The sequence below is a fragment of the Sceloporus undulatus genome, chromosome 6 (assembly GCF_019175285.1).
Source record: "Sceloporus undulatus isolate JIND9_A2432 ecotype Alabama chromosome 6, SceUnd_v1.1, whole genome shotgun sequence".
NCBI classification, from domain to species: domain Eukaryota; kingdom Metazoa; phylum Chordata; class Lepidosauria; order Squamata; family Phrynosomatidae; genus Sceloporus; species Sceloporus undulatus.
In genome coordinates this window covers 130956889-130975349 of record NC_056527.1, presented here as the reverse complement: position 1 = coordinate 130975349, position 18461 = coordinate 130956889, and the positions used below count along the sequence as shown (strand labels likewise).

Genomic DNA, 18461 nt, shown 5'->3' with positions numbered 1-18461 from the left:
AGGCCTACCAGCCATGACTGGCTTCTACCAGGGACTCAGAGAAAGCTACCAGCTAACAGTCAGGCAGGGCCCATTGCCAGAAGAACTCAAGGAAGCCAAAAAGCAAAAGGGCTGAAGCTTGACTCAGGCTTGCATCCTTCCGAGATCGCTAATTTTGTTTCCCCTTGAAATGGTTGGCTCTACCTTGCCTCTTCCACTCACTATCATTTCTTTCACTCTTTTAGGCCACAAAGGAGCTGCTCACTGGGAAGCAACTGAACTCTTGCTTCTTGGAAACTTATAAAGCCAGGCTTGTGCTACATCTGCTACTGCTTGTCCAGGTGGATTTGGAATGGCTCTGGTGGCACACCAGGCAAGACTGTGATTGGATCAGGACCAGGAAGCAAGGTAGCCTGGTACATCTGAAGGCCTCCAGTCATAAAAACAGGAGAGACAGCCCATTCGCTCCCTCCTGTTTTGCAAGGTTCAACTGTGTGCTGGCTCAGAAGGTTGCCCTGTCTATTTACAGCTCTGCTCAGGGTTACTGATGTGTGAAACTGGCTGAGAAGGTAGGCAAACCCCACACATCCCATCACTCCCACGCCCAACACCTCAGCCTCACCTAGACCCTGCTTTTGGGGGCACTCACAGTGTCTGCTTGTTGCCATCTTGGTGCCTGAAGCAGTGACAGCTCTCCCTCCCCATAGCTGCCAAACAGGGTTGTGAAGCTCTTTCTTATTCTTTGACTGGTAACAGCCTTGCACTGCATCACCAACCATTAAGTCACAATGAGTTCTGATTAATAATGTCCACAGGAAACTGGCAGTTACGCCTACGCCATTCTGCAGTGGGCTGAAAATTAATTTTCCTCCAGCGAGAAGGCAACCCCCTGATCACAGCAAAGATGGATGGGAGGATTACTGGGAGAGCTTTGCTTTGCTTTCCACAGTCTGAGCTAGTGGGTCCAAGGGAGGCTTCTCCAACCTGTTCTCAACAGTTTCCCCACTCACTGTGACCAGGCTGCTTGGGCTTTTCCCCTATATGTGCAAAACTGCTCAAGGTTGCCTGTCCCAACCAGAGAGCATTAAGAGCCACTATCCAAAGCAGAGGACAGGAACCCATCCTCCATGAACAGGCCTCTCCTGGGTGACCACCTCTGCCAGTAGCTGTTTGGGACAGGTGTCATGAGTGGTTTACTGGGGCAGAAGGAAGGGCAGCTGCTTGGCCTGCCAGGGGAAGCAACCTCCTTCTGAGCCTCAGGAGAAGAAAAATGCCTCACTGGAAGACCAAACAACCTTTAGCGCTAGCAGAGACCACAGATGATCCTCCTACAGCCTCCCCCTTATTAAGAGAGGCAGGAGTCGTGAGCCTTCTTACTACCACAAGAGGGGGCAAGGCAAGATGGGAAGTATAAAAGCAGGGCTTCCACCCAATGGAGGTGAGGGGCAATGTTTTCCCAAATGCGCCGGGACTGGCCTGGTATTTTTGCCCACTAGCTACAGCTGCTTCTTTTTCTCCCAGAAATTCACTAGGGCTACATGCTCTACTCTGGTCAGAGCAAAGAGAAAGCTTTCCTTTTTGCATATAGAAGAGATAGCGGCATCACTTCCATTCTTTATCAGAAGAGCATGCCAGCCTAAGGCAGCCAAAGCCAGCTCCTGTGCTGTTTGGGCATCCACAAGGGATACTGGCCAGCATGAGCACTCAATGCTGCCAAGGGATCCAGCAGCCAAATGCTTTTCATCAGGAAAGGGAGCCATGGATGCTAGCCAGCTCTGGACAGCTTGCCTGAGGACAATGTATTTCCCGCCTGCTGAGCCGGCAGCCTCACGGGACGCCTTACCTGTGGACATGAAAAATGGAATGCGAAACTTCCCACTCAGCACCCTTGCCCGCAGGTTCTGCAGTGTACTCCCATCAAAAGGCAGGGCCCCACAGACCAGCACATAGAGCACCACGCCAAGGCTCTGTGAGAAAGAAGACCACAGGTACTCACGTCGACCATCAGTCCCACAGTCACAGAAAGCCAACTTTCACCTGTGGTGGGCCTTTGCCCCTCCCTCCCTACTTCCTTCACTATTTCTAGAGAAGTCCCTTCCTATGAAACCAAAGTAAAGCTAACAACTACATTTAAACATTGGCAAATATGTCATCACGAGAGCCTTTTTGGACAGAGAGCGACAGCTATGCTCCTGTGAGAAAACAGTAATCCTGGCAACACAGAAGCAAACCTCAGCACATACCCAAATGTCCACCTTCGGTCCATCATACTCCTTCCCCTCAAAAAGTTCAGGAGCCGCATATGGTGGGCTTCCACACCAGGTCTTCAGCAACTGGCCAGGTGTGAATTTGTTACTGAATCCAAAATCTGAAATGAGACAAGGAAGGAATGGGTTCAAGCAGCTATCCAGTGGCAAATGATTTCCCATCAAGGCTTAAACCATTTCTTGGCCTTTGGCACCTGCTCAGATGCTGGACTGTAGCACAGAAGGCTAGCAACAGGTGGAAGAGAAGAAGCATAAAAAGGGAGTGCAAATGGCATGAGGCAGCAGAACACCCTTCCACCCTGTTCACTACCAGAAGGGGCAAGACCAGCTGCTTCTCCAAACCATTTGGCGGGTTGGCACCAGAACGGTGATTGACCCGCAGATTTGCACAAAGCATTATCATAGAAATCAAACAAATGCTGGAAATGTCAAAAGAATATCAGATCTTGGTTTCATGTGTGGTGGAGATGCACTAAACTAAACGCTTATTAGAAGAAAATACATAACACAATTCAAGAAATCATAGGAATTAGATTTCAATTAAAACCAGAAATATACCTACTTAATATGTTAAATATAATTCCCCTGGATAAAGAAAATGGTGGAGAATGTTACTGTACATGACCTCTGCAGCAAGAATAATGATAGCACAACTATGGAAAAAAGCAGAACTCGCAACGTTAGATGACTGGTTATTGAAAGTATTGGATATGCAGGAAATGGACAGGTTAACTTTGTGGCTAAATCATAAGGATATAGATAAGACAGAAGAAGAATGGTTCTGATAACAGAATTTTGCAGAAAGCGATGGCAAGGACAAAGCAAGTCAGAGAATTAAGAAAGGGAGATGTTATGATAAAACAATATGAACAATAATAGTAGAAACAAAGAATTGTGCCTAGGAAATCTTGATACTTTGTTCAGGGGAAACAAAGACAAATAATGCTTAATAAATAGCTATAGGATTTATTGCCAAGAAAACTGTGGAAGTTTATATAGATATAGTGTAAATATTGTATTGTACATTATAAAAATTATAACATATAGATTATATGTTATATATAATATAAGACTGTACAATATAAGATTGTAGTAGAATTATAATGAGACAATTTGTGATGGTAATTGTGTATTAACAAAACAGGTTTTTGTATTTTATATTTAGAAAATATTTTATTTTATTTTAAAAGCATTATCATAGGAGCAGCATTTGTATTTTCATTTTCTTTTGGAATCTTCTTTTGTCACAATAGCCACATGCTAGTTCAAATGTATTTACTGAGTCCTCCCACACCAACACAGGATTCCTTTCCAGATCAGTTTAATGCCCCATGAGCACCACTTCACCCTTACTAATGTTAAATAAACCTGCTATTTTAACGCCCATTCCCTCTAGCTGAGAGAGGCTTTGACAGCTCTTCGCTGCTGCTTAAAACAACGTAGTGCCACCAGTCAACATGGCTACCTGACTGCTCATTCCAAACTCCAGATCATTTATGAACAAATCAAACAGGTCCCAGTTCAGATCCTTCGGAGCTGCCACTGTTAACACTCCTTCAGAACTGACTATTTACTCCTAATTTTCTGCTTCCTGATCTTTAACCAGTTACTGATCGATTAAAGAACCTCTCGGAATTTGGTGAGGGAAAAAGTTTGTAAAAATAAAAGTAGAAAATTAGAAAGCCAAGTAAAGAATGACAGACCTGCAATTTTGATATTCAGATTTGCATCCAGAAGCAAGTTCTCTGCTTTCAAATCTCTGTGGACGATGTTACGACAGTGGCAGAAATGCACAGCTGCTACGATCTGCTTAAACTTCTTCCGTGCTTCCTTTTCAGCCATGCGTCCATGGGCCACCAAGTGATCTGAGGGAATAATAAGGCAGGAGGAAGAGAGGGGACAATGGAAGTTGGTTGTTGGAGCACCACACAGTTCTTATAGAGGACAGTAGAACTTGGCAAGTACTACTTACCCAGAACTGGCCTGGATCAGCTCCCCTTAAAAAAATAGCACCAAGAGCTAGTGGCACACCTGTCAGTCTAGATAGTCCCAGAACAGCAGTGACAAGAAGGAAAATAAGAATGATCCTCTTCCGTCTGGATATTTCTACCTAGGTCAGCATCAATAGCTAACAGCCACAGATCAGGTTGCAATATCTACATGAATTTTCCAATCTCCTGTTTGAATGCACACTCTGAAAGGCTAGAGGGAGATGTATCAAGTACCAAAAATTAGTTTAACCCTGGCCCAAATGGAAGACAGTTTGAACATTTCCGAAAGGAAGTCAGACTTAGACTCTGGAGAGTCTCCATGGGAAGAATAACGATGCAGCAATCTCTGAACATGCTTCTCTATGCAAACATGCTGATCTAATGCCTCGCAGCTGCCATTTCTAGCAAGCCTCAGTTGAACCCACAGCTCCAAAGGGAGCAGGGCCCAAGCTCTTGCCTTCTGGGTCCTGCATAGGTAAAGGGTGGCATCATGATGCCCTTCCTTCTCTTTGGTTGGGGAGCAATATGTGCACCTGCCAGTCTCCCACCAATTTACTAATTGGTCAATTTGCCTCAGAGCAGACAGAGATGTAAAAGAAGGGAAGAGTCTCAGGATGCATTTTTTTAAAAGGTTGATAGTCCTAATTTGAGGGATAAAACCTATTTTAAATACCTTGGGATTCAGTCACTTTTTCACATCTACTATTGTGCAGTTAGATAGAAAGGGTCCCAGAAGGGCAATGCCAAGGAAGCCTGAGCAGAACCAGAATACACTGAAGGATCCCACCTTTGCCTCTCATCATCTGTGCCAGGTCAAGCCAAATGAGCATATATGTGCATGCAGATATTGTGATGCAGATTTAAGAAGCAACGAGGCTCCAAAGAGAAGGCAAAGTTTGGAAGAGGTTCCTATTAAGTGACAGAATGGCGTGGTTTTGGAGTTCTCTTTGTCACCTGACTTAACACCCAAGCCAGTAAAGTTGAAGACGGTGATGGCAGCCAAGCCATGGCTATTTTGTGTCTTTAGCTGGCAGCTTACCTTGATAGGTCTTCTTGGCTCTAGCTTCCCTTCCCAATAAAGTAAGAAAATGGTTTTGGTTTTGGCAGCAAAAGAAAACCTTCTGCATATGATCACAGAGAAATCGTGGCAGGAACTAGCCAGCCATTAACCTAACAGCCCCTGAGACAAAAGGCCTGTTAGTTTTGGTTGTTGTTTTTAAACTCCAGTGACCCAGCTTGGCTGATGGGCACCTCTGAACTCAGTTTATATTCAGAGATGGGTCTAGAAATGCAAAGACCTGGGGGGGGGGTATTTCAGACAAAACCCACCAACCCCTATTCCCTGCCGAAGCCTATTCTTCCTGAAAAATTGAGAAAATGTATTATGGCATATTATCTTTTATAATGATGAATAAAATATTTAAGAAAAGGTATTCACATAATTACTGTCCCAAAATTATTTCTAACAGCTATGTACTGATGCAAAATTTCCAGAAATTTTACATCTCTAGATGGGTAAAATTCACAGTTTGTGAAATATTCTTCAGTAAATTGGTCTTTGCTCAGAATCTTACACAAAACAGTTGCTTGGCCTACAAGCCTTTTTTAAAAAAGAGAGTTGGGCCTCCTCTCTTCCAGATTTCTACCTAGGCAGTAAAATTTCACATTTGAGCCTAAAGATATTTGGCACAGATTGTGTAAAAAAAGGGGGGAGGGGAGGAAAAGAAGTAAGGGAAGGACGGACAGCAAGTGAGAAATACAGGGAGGACTGGAAGGACTGCATTTTAGCATGCAGACACTAAACACATACACACACACTTGCATAAAAGTCCAAAAATGCTGAGCAGGAAGAAGCAATGGCCAAAGACCCAGTGCACTAGGAACAAGCCTACTGGCAGGTATCTGGTGGTTGCATGCATCTGCTTAAAATGTAAAAATGGTTTATATGATGATGACACGACTTAAAGCAGCCCAATGTTTCATGAGGAGGGACCTGGCTCAAGGCTTATGGCCATCAATCCCACAAATCAATCATGTGTTGTGGCACTAAGTCCTTCTTTCGTCTGCCTTGAGCCATCAGTTTCACCTGATGACCCCACAGGCATGTCAGACGCTGTCATTCACACAGCTGGGCCTTTGGGGATCTACCTAGTCCACTGTCCATGGTGACACTAACCATCAGCAACAGTTCTCTGGGATATCAGGCAGGCAGCTGCTTCTGGCACCAGGTGATGCTTGGGGTTGAACTGGGGACTTTCTACATGCACAGCAAATTCTCTGTGCTTCCCCCACCCACTTTCCACACCAGAAGGTAATGAATGGCAACCTTTAAAAAAAAAAGCCCTCCACAAACAGGAGTGTGAGGTTCAAGATTCATTTTCACACTGACAAAGGGGGGGGGGGGGGAAGCTGGCTGCCACAAAAACATGTGCAGGGCAAGAACGGCAAATGTGGCTTAGAAACCACTTGGAGTCTGAGAAGCAAGTTTGCAGGCAGGTCTTGGATCTGGCGCTCAAAGAGTCTTACTGGAAACAAAGTGATGCCTTCCATGGGTGAAGGGAAGCTGTTCCAGAGGGCAACAACAAGGCATGTCACCATCCCTACAGAGCTGGTTAGTATGCAAAGTCCTTTGGGGCCCATGAGGAAAGAGAAGATACTTAAGGCTTTCATGAAGCCACTACTGGAGTGCCTGGCTCTGCTGGGATGTTAACTCGCACCCCAATCCAGAATTGTGGCTGCAGCCCAGCCAGTTCTCTGCACCTCTGCTTGGGAAGCCTCACCGAAGTCACCTGGCCTCAGTTCTGGGAATGTGTGAACAGGACTGACGTCTTGGGCACTGCCTGCACTGAACAGCTTTTCAAATAAATGGCATTTAATTGCAGAAAAAGAAACTGGATTGCTCAAATCCCTATCAAAATACATTAGAAATGCCACATCAAAGGAAATAAACTGCCCTTTATCAGGAGAGGCAGAAGGCTTTCGATGGCTTTGTGTAATTAGTATTTACTGCAAACCCATTGTGTCTGGGCATTTTAATTAGTGGGCACTTGGGCAAAACCACCACCTGATGGGAAAGCTTCAGCTTTATTTTGATTTCGCTACAGCAGACTTTCCTCTTTCATTCTATAATTAATACTGTTTATAAAGGAGAGCAGGATGAACTGGCCCAAACAAGACAGCTGATTTGAAGAAATGGCCTTTTTGAAGGAAGAGTCCAAGGCACTCCCAGGTCCATGTCTAAATTCAGATCCAGGGGTCTGCATCCCCAGATTGCTGCCTTTGCACAGCTTTCCCCAAAAGAAGCCTCTGAAGTTGCCCTCGACAGTCAGAACAAATGGCAAGATGGTAGCAACACCATCAACCTCTATGGCAGTGATGGTGAACCTATGGCACGCGTGCCAGAGGTGGCACTCACATGTGCCGTCGCCCCAGCACAGAGTTTGCCAGAGTTTGTTACTAGAAAGCCAGAGGGACACAGCACTTTGCAATAAATAAGTGGGTTATGGGTTGCAGTCTGGGCACTCAGCCTCTAAAAGATTCACCATCGCTGCTCTATGGGCTCCACCCTTCATAACTCTTTGTGGGCTTGGCTGTTAGCACCTCATGTCTGGCCCAGGCAAGAAAGAGGGGAAAGGAACAAGACCCTTTTGCAGCCACCCCACCAAGGTGGCCCAGAAGGACCCATTCAGTACTTGCGGTAGTACTGGATGCCCTGTCTGCCTACAGCTGCTGCTTGCAAGCCACCCCACTCCTGGCAACGGGAGAGGGTACCTCCTCCCTATCCTCTCCCTTCCCCAGATGTTGGGCAGATTTTTCTTTTTTGAACAGAAGATGCAAGGTAAACAAATGACTGAGTATTATTAACACAGTTGCCCCACAAGGGCAGCCATCTGGCCAGTGACTGCAGTGAGAAACAAGTCTCCTGTAGACACTGAGGGTAAGGCGGTGTGGGTACGACCGGGACCAGATGATGGGGCTGCCCAAGAGGACCCGTTCTAGCAGCCACAGCAGACTCCTCTTGTGCCAAAGCTGTCAAAAGATGACAGGGACTGAGGCTTTCCAAAAGGGGCTCTTGGTTTCCTGAAGCAAATCACCCCTTTGCCTCTGGAACTCTCAAGTGATTCTTCATTACAAAACACCAAAGGGGGTCTGGTTTCACTGGCCCATGAAATGTGGGCTTCAGGGACAAAACAGTGGCAGCAATGGTAGACAGCTGGGGAATGGCAGAAGCAGCACAGAGGCAGTGGCCAACCCTGGGTCAGAAACGAGAGCAAAAAATTGCTGGAAGGGGTGGCAATGCAGTGGTTTTGGCTGCTGGCTGTAAGCCCCCTCAGTTCCAAACAAGCTCAATTGACTGCAGCCTGAGGCTCTTTCAAAAGCAAAGAGAGGAAGGTTTCTGCCTGATCTGCACGTAACCTGGTTATTTTGGTACCTGACCAAGCCCAAGACTATGGGCAGTTTGCTTGAGAGCACACAGCCTCTCTGACTACAAGGCAAAAATGACTGCAAGGTTGGAGAGATACATAATGTTAGTCTGCTTCAGCACATTAAAGCTGCCCCCAGTGCCAGGTCTGACGTGTGTGTGTGTGTCCATGCACAGCCATGCATCCTTCACCAGACAGCTAGCCTCCCAACCTCAAAGGAAGAACTATCTACAGGTCACACAGGTCCTCTTCAAAAAGCTCTTGGCTAATGGAGAGACACAGGCAGCACAGATAAAACTGAGCTAGATGAGCCACTGTGGGCTTGGTGAAAGGCAGTCCCATGTTTCTTCTCCCAACTGCTCTGCCCCTGAAAATGCTGACATTGGAAGAAGATTCTTCAGAGACAGTAGAGTTTCTTCAGCCAGTGCCTACCATATCATTTAAAGCATGTCTTCCACTCTGTGATTGGGGCTTGGCTTCCTTGCTTGAGCCACCTCCCCAACACACTCACCCTCTGTTTCACCAGAACTACGTCTAAGAGTAAGGATGGCTTTCTGTTGTTGGAGCATGCTAAGATCGCTCATCTCTCTGCCACTTCCCAACAAACACTTGCTCCAAAGCGCCTGCCTATAGCAATTGTGACCAACCCCTGACAGCCCTCCATGAAAAATGCAGAACAACTGTCTTGAGTCAAAGGCATGAGTGTATGTATGCACTCACACATAAGTGAGATAGGAAACAAAAAAAAACGAGAACCAAGTTGCAAGTTCAAGTCTGTATGGAAAAGCCACCAAAGGCACATGTGAGATTAACAGAGATCTCTGGCACAAATTTCAGCCTGTTCCCAGAGACAACTTATTTCCTCCATCTCTGCCCCCCACCAGAAAATGGCCTTTTCAAGCCACAAATGCACTGGGTTCATCTGTATGTCTTGGGGACATTTTACTGGTGCTACAGCTGCAGGTCACCCATTCCATATTTCCCATGGTGGTGTGGGTCCAACCCAGGTGAGTCCTGTGCTAACCAAACAAACTCAAAGACTTCAAGCACAGTAACTATGAAAAGGATTATTTTAAACTGCTAGAACTGTTGTTGAATCTTAAGGGTTTAGGTCTTTCAACTATGGAAGGTTCCTCAGACTCCTGATTTTCTTTTCCATTCAGGGAAGGTAACAAGGCTGGTGTCTTACAGCCTGCCAGTCCTCTTTGCCACCAACTGCTCTGATGGACGGAAAGTTCTGAGGCCTAAAGGGCATTGCCCAACTTGAAGCAGAAATAGGGCAAGCCATTTTATGCTGAGTGTAGTTAACTAAATACATTATCTGATTAGAAGGAAGGCAATAAAGGTACTTACCAAATATTTCCCCTCCGCTTGCATATTCTGTCACCAGATAAATCATCCGCTCCGTCTCCATAACCTGAACAAGGACAAAAAAATCGGCAGATAAGGAGACCGCCCAGGACAAAAGGAGGTTGTGGGCTTCTCTTTTGTGACTTGCATCTCTGATACGCAAGAGCTACTTCCAACAAATTAGAAGCGCCCAGCAGCTGTGTTTTAGCATGCGAGGCCGGCTGAGGACAGCCACTGGGACCTTTAAACCAGGGTACAAGAAAAAGAGAGATGGAACCAAAGTTTGAACTGCTGGAGTCAACTTCCAAAGAGCCTATTTTCCATGCTAAAAAGAACCTGCTCACCTGCTCAGCACTACTTTTTTTTATAGGGCCATAAAGATGTTTCCACAAGCTGAACTACTGCTGCCATTTACTCCCAAATTTTAAAAGAACAACTTGTAAATGCAGTGACAGGTCAACCATTTTGATTCACTATATAGTGCAGAGAAGTGGGCCATTTAACTGATTAATGAGAGAGATGTCTGTGGTTGGAGGAGGACCTATGAAAGGCTTCCAGGTCAGATGTTTTGATCTCTGGCATTTCCAAAGCTCCACTGCTGGCCTCACTTAGCTCAAATTATTCAGCAGCTGCAGATGCACCAGCAAGGCAGAAAGGCCCCTTTGCAAATGCAAGGGACACATTCTGAACAAGTCAGCCATCTCAACAGCAGAGGCTTGGCAGTTTGCTTCAGAGGCTGCTTCGTTTAAGAGAGAAATCTGGCAGAAGAAGAACACAGCCAGCTCAAAGCTTCTTACTGCCAACACCTTTGGCTTCTTGTTGAACTGGCAGATTAAAGATAGCCGGGGCTAGCAGAACCACTGCTTTACTCCAGGTTTATTCCTGCTGCTGCTACTGGAAATCCAGTAGGAGAGTTCTTGGGGAAACAACCACAGAGACACAAAGATTCTCTTCCACTGAGAATCCAGGTTGGGGGAGTTGAGAGAGGCACAACATGGGCACATTGAGCTGAAAAAGAGTGCAGGACCGGAGAGTGCAGGGAAGTCTCCAAGTCATGTCATAAGAGGAGAAACTGCATCACTGTCTTCCTGCAGTCTCTCAACTATGTGGTCAGACATGTCTCACCACCTAAACCCACAACAGCCAAAGCAACAAGATGGAGCAAATAAGATTCATGCTGCCATCAGAGTTGTTCCACAGGACTAGAAGCCAGGCAGTGCACCAAAGTCTGCTCCCTCCATCTACTTCAAGTCATGAGAACAAGCCTGTCATCAAACACAGTTGTAATTCTGAATATAAGCTAGTTCTGGGGGAAGCACTACAGGATGAATGCATTTAGGTGGCAGAGTGCTGGTGGCAGAACTCCTGCCACATATAAAGGGCAGCGGAGCAGCAGGGCATACACTCTCCCCTCTGGTGGAGGGAAAGGAAGAGCCGAAAGGGAAAGTTCAGACCAATTATGGTGTTTCAGCATAAAGCATTCTGGAAACACACACACGCCAGGCCTGCTCCTTTATGAGCAAGATAGAAAAAACCCTCTAGCCAAACACTGTGTTGTGTTTCAGACTTTTCATTGTTAACTCCCCTGGAAACTGATATCTAAGGCCAGTGTAGGAATCTGTGAATAAACCTCCACAAGAGGACAAGTGCAATCTGCCCAAAGGCGGCTCTTTTGTTCCTCAGTGATTTAGAGGAGCTGTTATGAACCAAGAAGGCCCTGGAGCAACAGGAGCAGGGAGGTACACCTGGATCCACGCCTGAGCCCTCTAGGAACCAGGAATCCTGTGTCAAAATCAGGGCCCAGAAGAAGTGGTCTCTGGTTTCACAAACACACACACACACACAAAAAAAATTCCCACTACAGGAATACTCCAAATACTCCAAATAACTATATGCAATTAGCAATCAGGTAGCCTTCTATTGAAGAAACAGTTACTTTTATAGCAAAGTTATAGAACTATAAACTTTTAAGTTGTGTGTGAACATAACATATTTAACAGTATAAACACAATGTATAACTGTAAATAGTTATATATTGTGTTTGCATTGTTAAATATGTTATAACTGGTTATAATTACATTGTTGCATTGCACACCTGTTAACAAGGTCATGGCAATTTGCTGTAAAAGTAACTGTTGCTCCAACAGAAGGCTGTGTTTGCAGTTTGGGGGTGCTTCTTGACTCATCGCTTCAGATGAGAAATCAGGTGAATGTGACGGTCAAGCACGTCTGCTATCAGCTTCAGCTGATACGCCAGCTGCGCCCTTTCCTGGAACTGGGGGACCTTGAAACTGTAGTACACACACTGGTAACCTCAAGACTTGATTTTTGCAATGCACTCTACATGCGGCTACCCTTGTGCCTTGTCCGGAAACTTCAACTGGTACAGAATATGGCAGCCAGATTGATTACAGGAACAACTAGCAGGGACCTTATTACACCAATATTGAAATCACTCCACTGGCTGCCTATTAGTTTCCAGGCACAGTACAAGGTGTTGGTTATTACCTTTAAAGCCCTTCATGGCCTGGGCCCAACCTATTTAAGGAATCGCTTTCTTCCATATAATCTGCCCCATGCACTCAGATCCTCTGGAAGGAATTTGTTGCAGTCTGTAAAGACGAGATTGACTGTGACCTCCCAGAGGACTTTTTCCACAATCGCTCCCACCTTATGGAATGGCCTGCCGGACGAGATTCGTCAAATTACCAACATAGATAGCTTTAAGAAAGCTGTCAAGACAGACCTCTTCTGGCAGGCCTTCCCGGAATAGCACCCAGCCACGTAAAGATCCCCCCACAGACATATATAAGTGATGACTCTGCCCACTATTGTTCTATTGTTTTTAGATTTTAGTCTTTGTAATTTTAATTGCTAGAACTGTTTAATCCTTTTTTAGGGGGGGAGGAAACTATATATATTATCGTATTATTTTAATGTTGTATGCCGCTTAGATTGTTGAAACAAAAAGCGAGATATAAACACAAGTTTTATTTATTATTTATTTACCTGATTGCTAATTCCTGTATATATAGGTCTCTGTTTTCAGTCTGTTTCCCTCAACTGCTGTAGAAACCCTTGCTATGCCAAAACACAGCTCCATGAAAAGTGCCCAGTGAGTATGACTAGCCTACTGGCAGGTCTTGCCAGAGTAGGGGCCAGGCTATATATTGGGGAGTAGCTTCACTTTGACATGGTGTTGGGCACTGGCATGGCAAGGAGCTTCTCACCCTGCAACCAACCCTGGAAAAGCAGCCCACTTTGCAGAAGCTCCCTTAGATGAGATGAAGACTCACCAGGAGTGGACCTAGGCCCCAGTGGGAGAATCCCATGACCTTTAGCACAAGCCCTGGCACCCCCATTGCACAGTTGTCTTACCTGATACAATCGGATGATGTGTGGGTGGCAGAGCATCTTCATAATCTGAACTTCCCTGAATATCTTCTTGAGGTTCTCTTCATCCAGCTGAGTTTTATCAATGATCTTTATAGCAACCTGAAAGAGAACAGCAAGACAAACAATTAGGAACAGCATTGTCAGAATGACTATGTGGAATCTAGAAGCAACACAACATCCTAAAGTAAAACTTCTCTGCTCCCAGAAACAGTTATAAGAATGTATGTCATCAATAGGATTCTGTCCTTAGCATGGAAAAGGTCTGCCCCAGATCTGACACTCAAGATGGAGATGTGAAAAACTGAAGTTGTGACCTGCGTAGAACTAGAAGTCCTCCCACCCGCCTATGGGGAACATTCAGGAAGACATCCCATAGAATGTCACAGGAGGTTTTCCAACAAAGGTTTTCCATGGCAGAGGGTTGGGCACTTCCCACAATATGATGCTAAGGTTATGGTGTCCCACATTAACTCACTTTGCTGCATGAGTACTAAAAGTATGATAGCGAGCAGACTGCAAAGTCAGTTCCAAAACCCTTTTTCAACTGAACAAGTGTTACAGTCCCAATAAAGTGGCTTTTCACCAAGAGAGCATCATTTTAAATCCAAAACATCCAAAGGAAGCCATTTCAAGAGGTGTGGCTCAGTCACTTGTTCCATCTTGTGGAGTGAGCTATCTCTCTGACCACACAGACACACTAGCCCATGTTTACCATCTTGGTTTTCAGGAATGTTGGGCTGTGGACCAAGAAAAGCTGGGTAATTCTAATCATAGAATCATAGAATCGTACAGTTGGAAGAGACCGCAAGGGCCATCCAGTCCAACCCCCTGCCATGCAGGAAATCACAATCAAAGCATCCCTGGCAGATGGTCATCCAGCCTCTCTTTGCAGACCTCTAAGGAAGGAGACTCCACTACACTCTGAGGGAGTTTGTTCCACTGTCAAACAGCCCTTACTGTCAGGAAGTTCCTCCTAATGTTGAGCTGGAATCTCTTTTCCTGTAGTTTGCATCCATTGTTCTGCGTTCTATTCTCTGGAGCCACAGAAAACAAGCTTGCTCCCTCCTCAATATGACATCCCTTCAAATATTTGAACAGGGCTATCATATCACCTCTTAACCGTCTCTTCCCCAGGCTAAACATCCCCAGCTCCCTGAGTCGTTCCTCATAGGGCATGGTTTCCAGACCCTTCACCATTTTAGTTGCCCTCCTTTGGACACATGGCTCCAGTTTCTCAACATCCATTTTTAACTGTGGTGCCCAGAACTAGACACAGTATTCCAGGTGAGGTCCAACCAAAGCAGAATAGAGTGGCACTATTACTTCTCTTGATCTAGACACTATACTTCTATTGATGCAGCCTAAAATCGCATTGGCCTTGTTAGTTGCCGCATTGCACCGTTGACTCATGTTCAACTTATAGTCCACTTGGACTTCTAGATCCCTTTCACATGTAGTCTTGTTCAACCAGGTGTCCCCCATCCTATATCTGTGCATTTCATTTTTCCGCCCTAAGTGCAGTACCTTACATTTCTCCATGTTGAATTTCATTTTGTTGGCTTTGGCCCAGTTTTCTAGTCTGTAAAGGTCATTTTGAATCTTGATCCTGTCCTCTGGGGTATTAGCTACTCTTCCTAATTTTGTGTCATCTGCAAATTTGATAAGTATGCCTCAATTTTGTCCTCCAAGTCATTAATAAAGATGTTGAATAGCACTGGGTCCAGGACAGAGCCCTGTGGGACCCCACTGGTCACTTCTCTCCAGGATGAAAAGGAGCCATTGTTGAGCACCCTTTGGCTTCGGCGGGTCAACCAATTACAAATCCATGTAACAGTTGCCTTGTCTAGCTCACATTTTACAAGCTTGTTTGCAAGAATATCATGGGGAACTTTGTCAAAGGCCTTACTGAAATCAAGATATACTATATCCACAGCATTCCCTTCATCTAACAAGTTGGTAATTTTATCAAAAAAAGAGATCAGGTTTGTCTGGCATGACTTCTTTCTCTGAAACCCGTAATATGGGGTACTAGACTCCTGCCTGTAATCCTCCACTTCCTAAAAAACAAGTCTTTGCCAGAGCACTGGCTGTGAAAGTCTTATTTTGCCCAGCTCCATGTAATAATGTAAGGAATCAAATCAAGGCTGCCAGCAGGCGCAAGTGTGTGCTCCCATTTATTTTAATGATGCAACACTTATCTTCAAATGGAGTCTTGCACGAACACAAGGTTTCCTAGACCGAAGCCAACCTTCCAGCACTTGCTTACTGTAATCATGGGATTTCCTGAAAGTAACTCTCGCTTTGTCAGTGCCTGTCCTTTTCCCAAAGTGGAACTGCAGGGGTGACACCAGAAGAAATGTTAAGAAGCCACCCACCCAGAGGAATCTGCCGTTTTGCACTTCTCCAAGAAGTCATTCATTGCTGCTTCCTCCAGTGCTTTCCCCAGGACAGCCTGTGTCCCATTCCACATACTGATAAGTGCCCTCACAGAGGCATCTTCTCCAGCGTTTGAAGCCACCTGTTTACATTCCTGTTTACCCATCACCATGGAGATGTTCAGGGCCACATGAAACCCAAGTCAGTGTCACTTTCCTGGCACAAATGTTGGAGCGCAGCCATTTGTTCATGAAGCAGGAAAGGGATCGAACAAAGTCACCCTCTCCAGCAAAACAGATTCCCAGTGAGGACTTTGTCCCAAGCCACACTAATACAGACTGCAGGACTCCCTGTTTTTCCCCAGTGCTGTATCTCTAACCTCCCTTTCTCTCCCCCTTCCCACCCCTCTCATGGCTGCACTGCCCTTTCCAGGTGAACAAGGACCCTGCCTACCCAGCAGCTGGCCCCAAAAGATGTCCTCAGATCTTAGCCTGGAAAAGCAGTTTTGGTAAAGCTTCAAGGGCAGAGGAAGAAGTCTCAACCATCTCGCTGGGAAAGCAGACTTTCCTATTTATGGCAACCTTAAGCGAACCTATCATGGGATTTTGGCAGCAAGATTAGTTCAGAGGGGAATTGCTGTTGCCTTCCTCTGAGGCTGAGAGAGGATGACTTGTCCAAGGGCACCCACTGCCCAAGTGGGATTCAAACCCTTGTCTCCCAGCGACCAACACTCAAATCACCAAACCACACTGGCTCTACTCCTTCCACCTGCATGCTTTTATCTTTAAAAGTGCCTTCTATCCATTCATGTAGAAGAGACATTAAACAAGCTGACCCACAATCTCCTAGATCCCGTTTTTTTTTAAAATGGTGTTACATATTGACCATTTTCCAGATTTATGATACAGAAGCCAACTATTGAGACAAGGTACATATTTAAAAAAAATTGGAACAACATTTTTCACATTTTTCACTATCGTGAACTCTTGGATGGATACTATCTGTACCCAGGGACCCATCAATTTTTCACTTGTCAGCAGGGCCTAGAGCATCCTTCCCTAATCTCCAGTATTCTCTCCTCCTTAGATTTTCAGCTTGAAATGCTGAATTCGGGCAAGAGGTGATGCTTTACATACCTTCTATGTGAAAATAATGGCCTTTTCCCTGCACCTTCTACAAGGAACAAAGCTACCCAGACCTTATGCCTGCAAATTAAACAAGTCTCCCTCCACCATTAGAAGCTAAGCCCCTCTTGGAAGTTTTCAGCTGGTTTTATCCACTGCTAGCTGCAAAAGCACCTTCTTAATAGTCTCAGTTCAAAATTTTGGCTGGCAGTGGGTGACTACAGAGAAGCAAAGGGAAAGACTACCCCGCTGTGGGCAGCCCAGGAGGATGAGGGGTGGCCAGTCCCATAAACTCTAAGGGTGCTTCAGGTTCATGCAGAGGTTGCTTTGGATGCTGCTCAACACGTTGGAGATTAAGTTGGGCAGCAATTAAGAGTCACACTAATCTATGACAGAATTCTTTCATTGAACTCCAAAACAAAAGCCCCGGGAAAATAACAATGCTAACAAAGCATAGCACCTGCAGAGACCCAGTCAGCTGCCAGCAAAAATACTGGCACCAATTAGGAGAAGAGCCCAGAATCCAAACTGCCTCCCCTTGCCCAGCACCTGCTTGAAGTTCAACCTGGTAATTTTGAGACACAAACTGCAGGAGGAGAAAGGCTAGCTGAGTTAGCCAACAGTCCACTGAGGAGGGGGTTGTGGGTACGATTCTGAAGCAAAGTCCCAAGCCCCCCTTGGACTAGTTATGAGAAATGCCAAGTTCCTTGGTTATGGTGATAACAGAAGCGTGAGAGCAGGAACGGCCCCAAAAGGGCTGCTCAAACGGCCGCCGCTCCTCTCTCTGCAGGGATACAAGGCAGTACCTATAGCACAGAACAGCACAGGGCTAAGGTCCAATCCTGTGGGATCCACAGCAGAGCCAAAGACCATTGCCTCCATTCCCAGCAAGGAGCACACAATATCATCATCTCCAGATCCAGCCACTGAAGTCTCAAAATGGCTGCAGAGAGAGAAAGACAAACACTCTACTGCTCCTGCTCCAAGGCCAGCAATGGTCAAGCCAAGAGGGCCTTCTTGTTGGCTGCTCCCAGGTAGAGAAATTCCCTTCCTATATAAGCTTTCATAGATCTGCTCTACTTCCTACGAAAGCTCACACTACCAGCTTCTTTCTTTCAGTTAGTCTCAAACTACAAGATCCCTTTGCAGACTGATATTCCAGACTAACACGGGTAGGTCTCTGTTTTAACTTTTGTTAAGAGATCATGAACAACAGGGCTGGGGGAAATGGCAGAATCTACACAAGGCTGTATGGAGGTGGTACTGTGCCCCGGGACATCACCTGCTTCCTTCCCTCGCTTCCACCGCTGTTGTTGTGAACAACTACTGACTCTCACGCTAGAGCAATTTCATGTGTTTCAAGCCTACTTCCCTCTCCAAGACTGTGAGGAAAACATTTAATCTATGCCAGAAGCATGAGCTCCAGCGCATATGAGAAATGTGGAGAGGAAGAGTCCTGGCTCTGCCTGACCTGGCTTGGCTTCTAGGCTCCCTATGCCTCTGTCATTACGGAACAGAATGCCAAGGAAGCTACAGAGGATCTGTGTTTGACTG

At 45.7% G+C, this 18461-nt stretch overlaps 1 protein-coding gene across 6 annotated transcripts in view; it reads right to left on the bottom strand.

Annotated features, from left to right (window-relative positions):
• The window catches only part of SIK3 (SIK family kinase 3), a 69580-nt gene that overhangs the window by 20256 nt on the left and 30863 nt on the right, over nt 1–18461 (bottom strand). For all 6 annotated transcript variants that reach the window (XM_042477111.1, XM_042477110.1, XM_042477109.1 and 3 more), the window contains exons 2-6: nt 13390–13506; nt 10015–10078; nt 3950–4111; nt 2223–2347; nt 1823–1946 (exon numbers count right to left, since the gene is read on the bottom strand). In XM_042477111.1, coding sequence (XP_042333045.1) covers nt 1823–1946; nt 2223–2347; nt 3950–4111; nt 10015–10078; nt 13390–13431 — 517 coding nt within the window. In that variant the 5' untranslated portion in view covers nt 13432–13506. The remainder of the gene's footprint in view (nt 1–1822; nt 1947–2222; nt 2348–3949; nt 4112–10014; nt 10079–13389; nt 13507–18461) is intronic.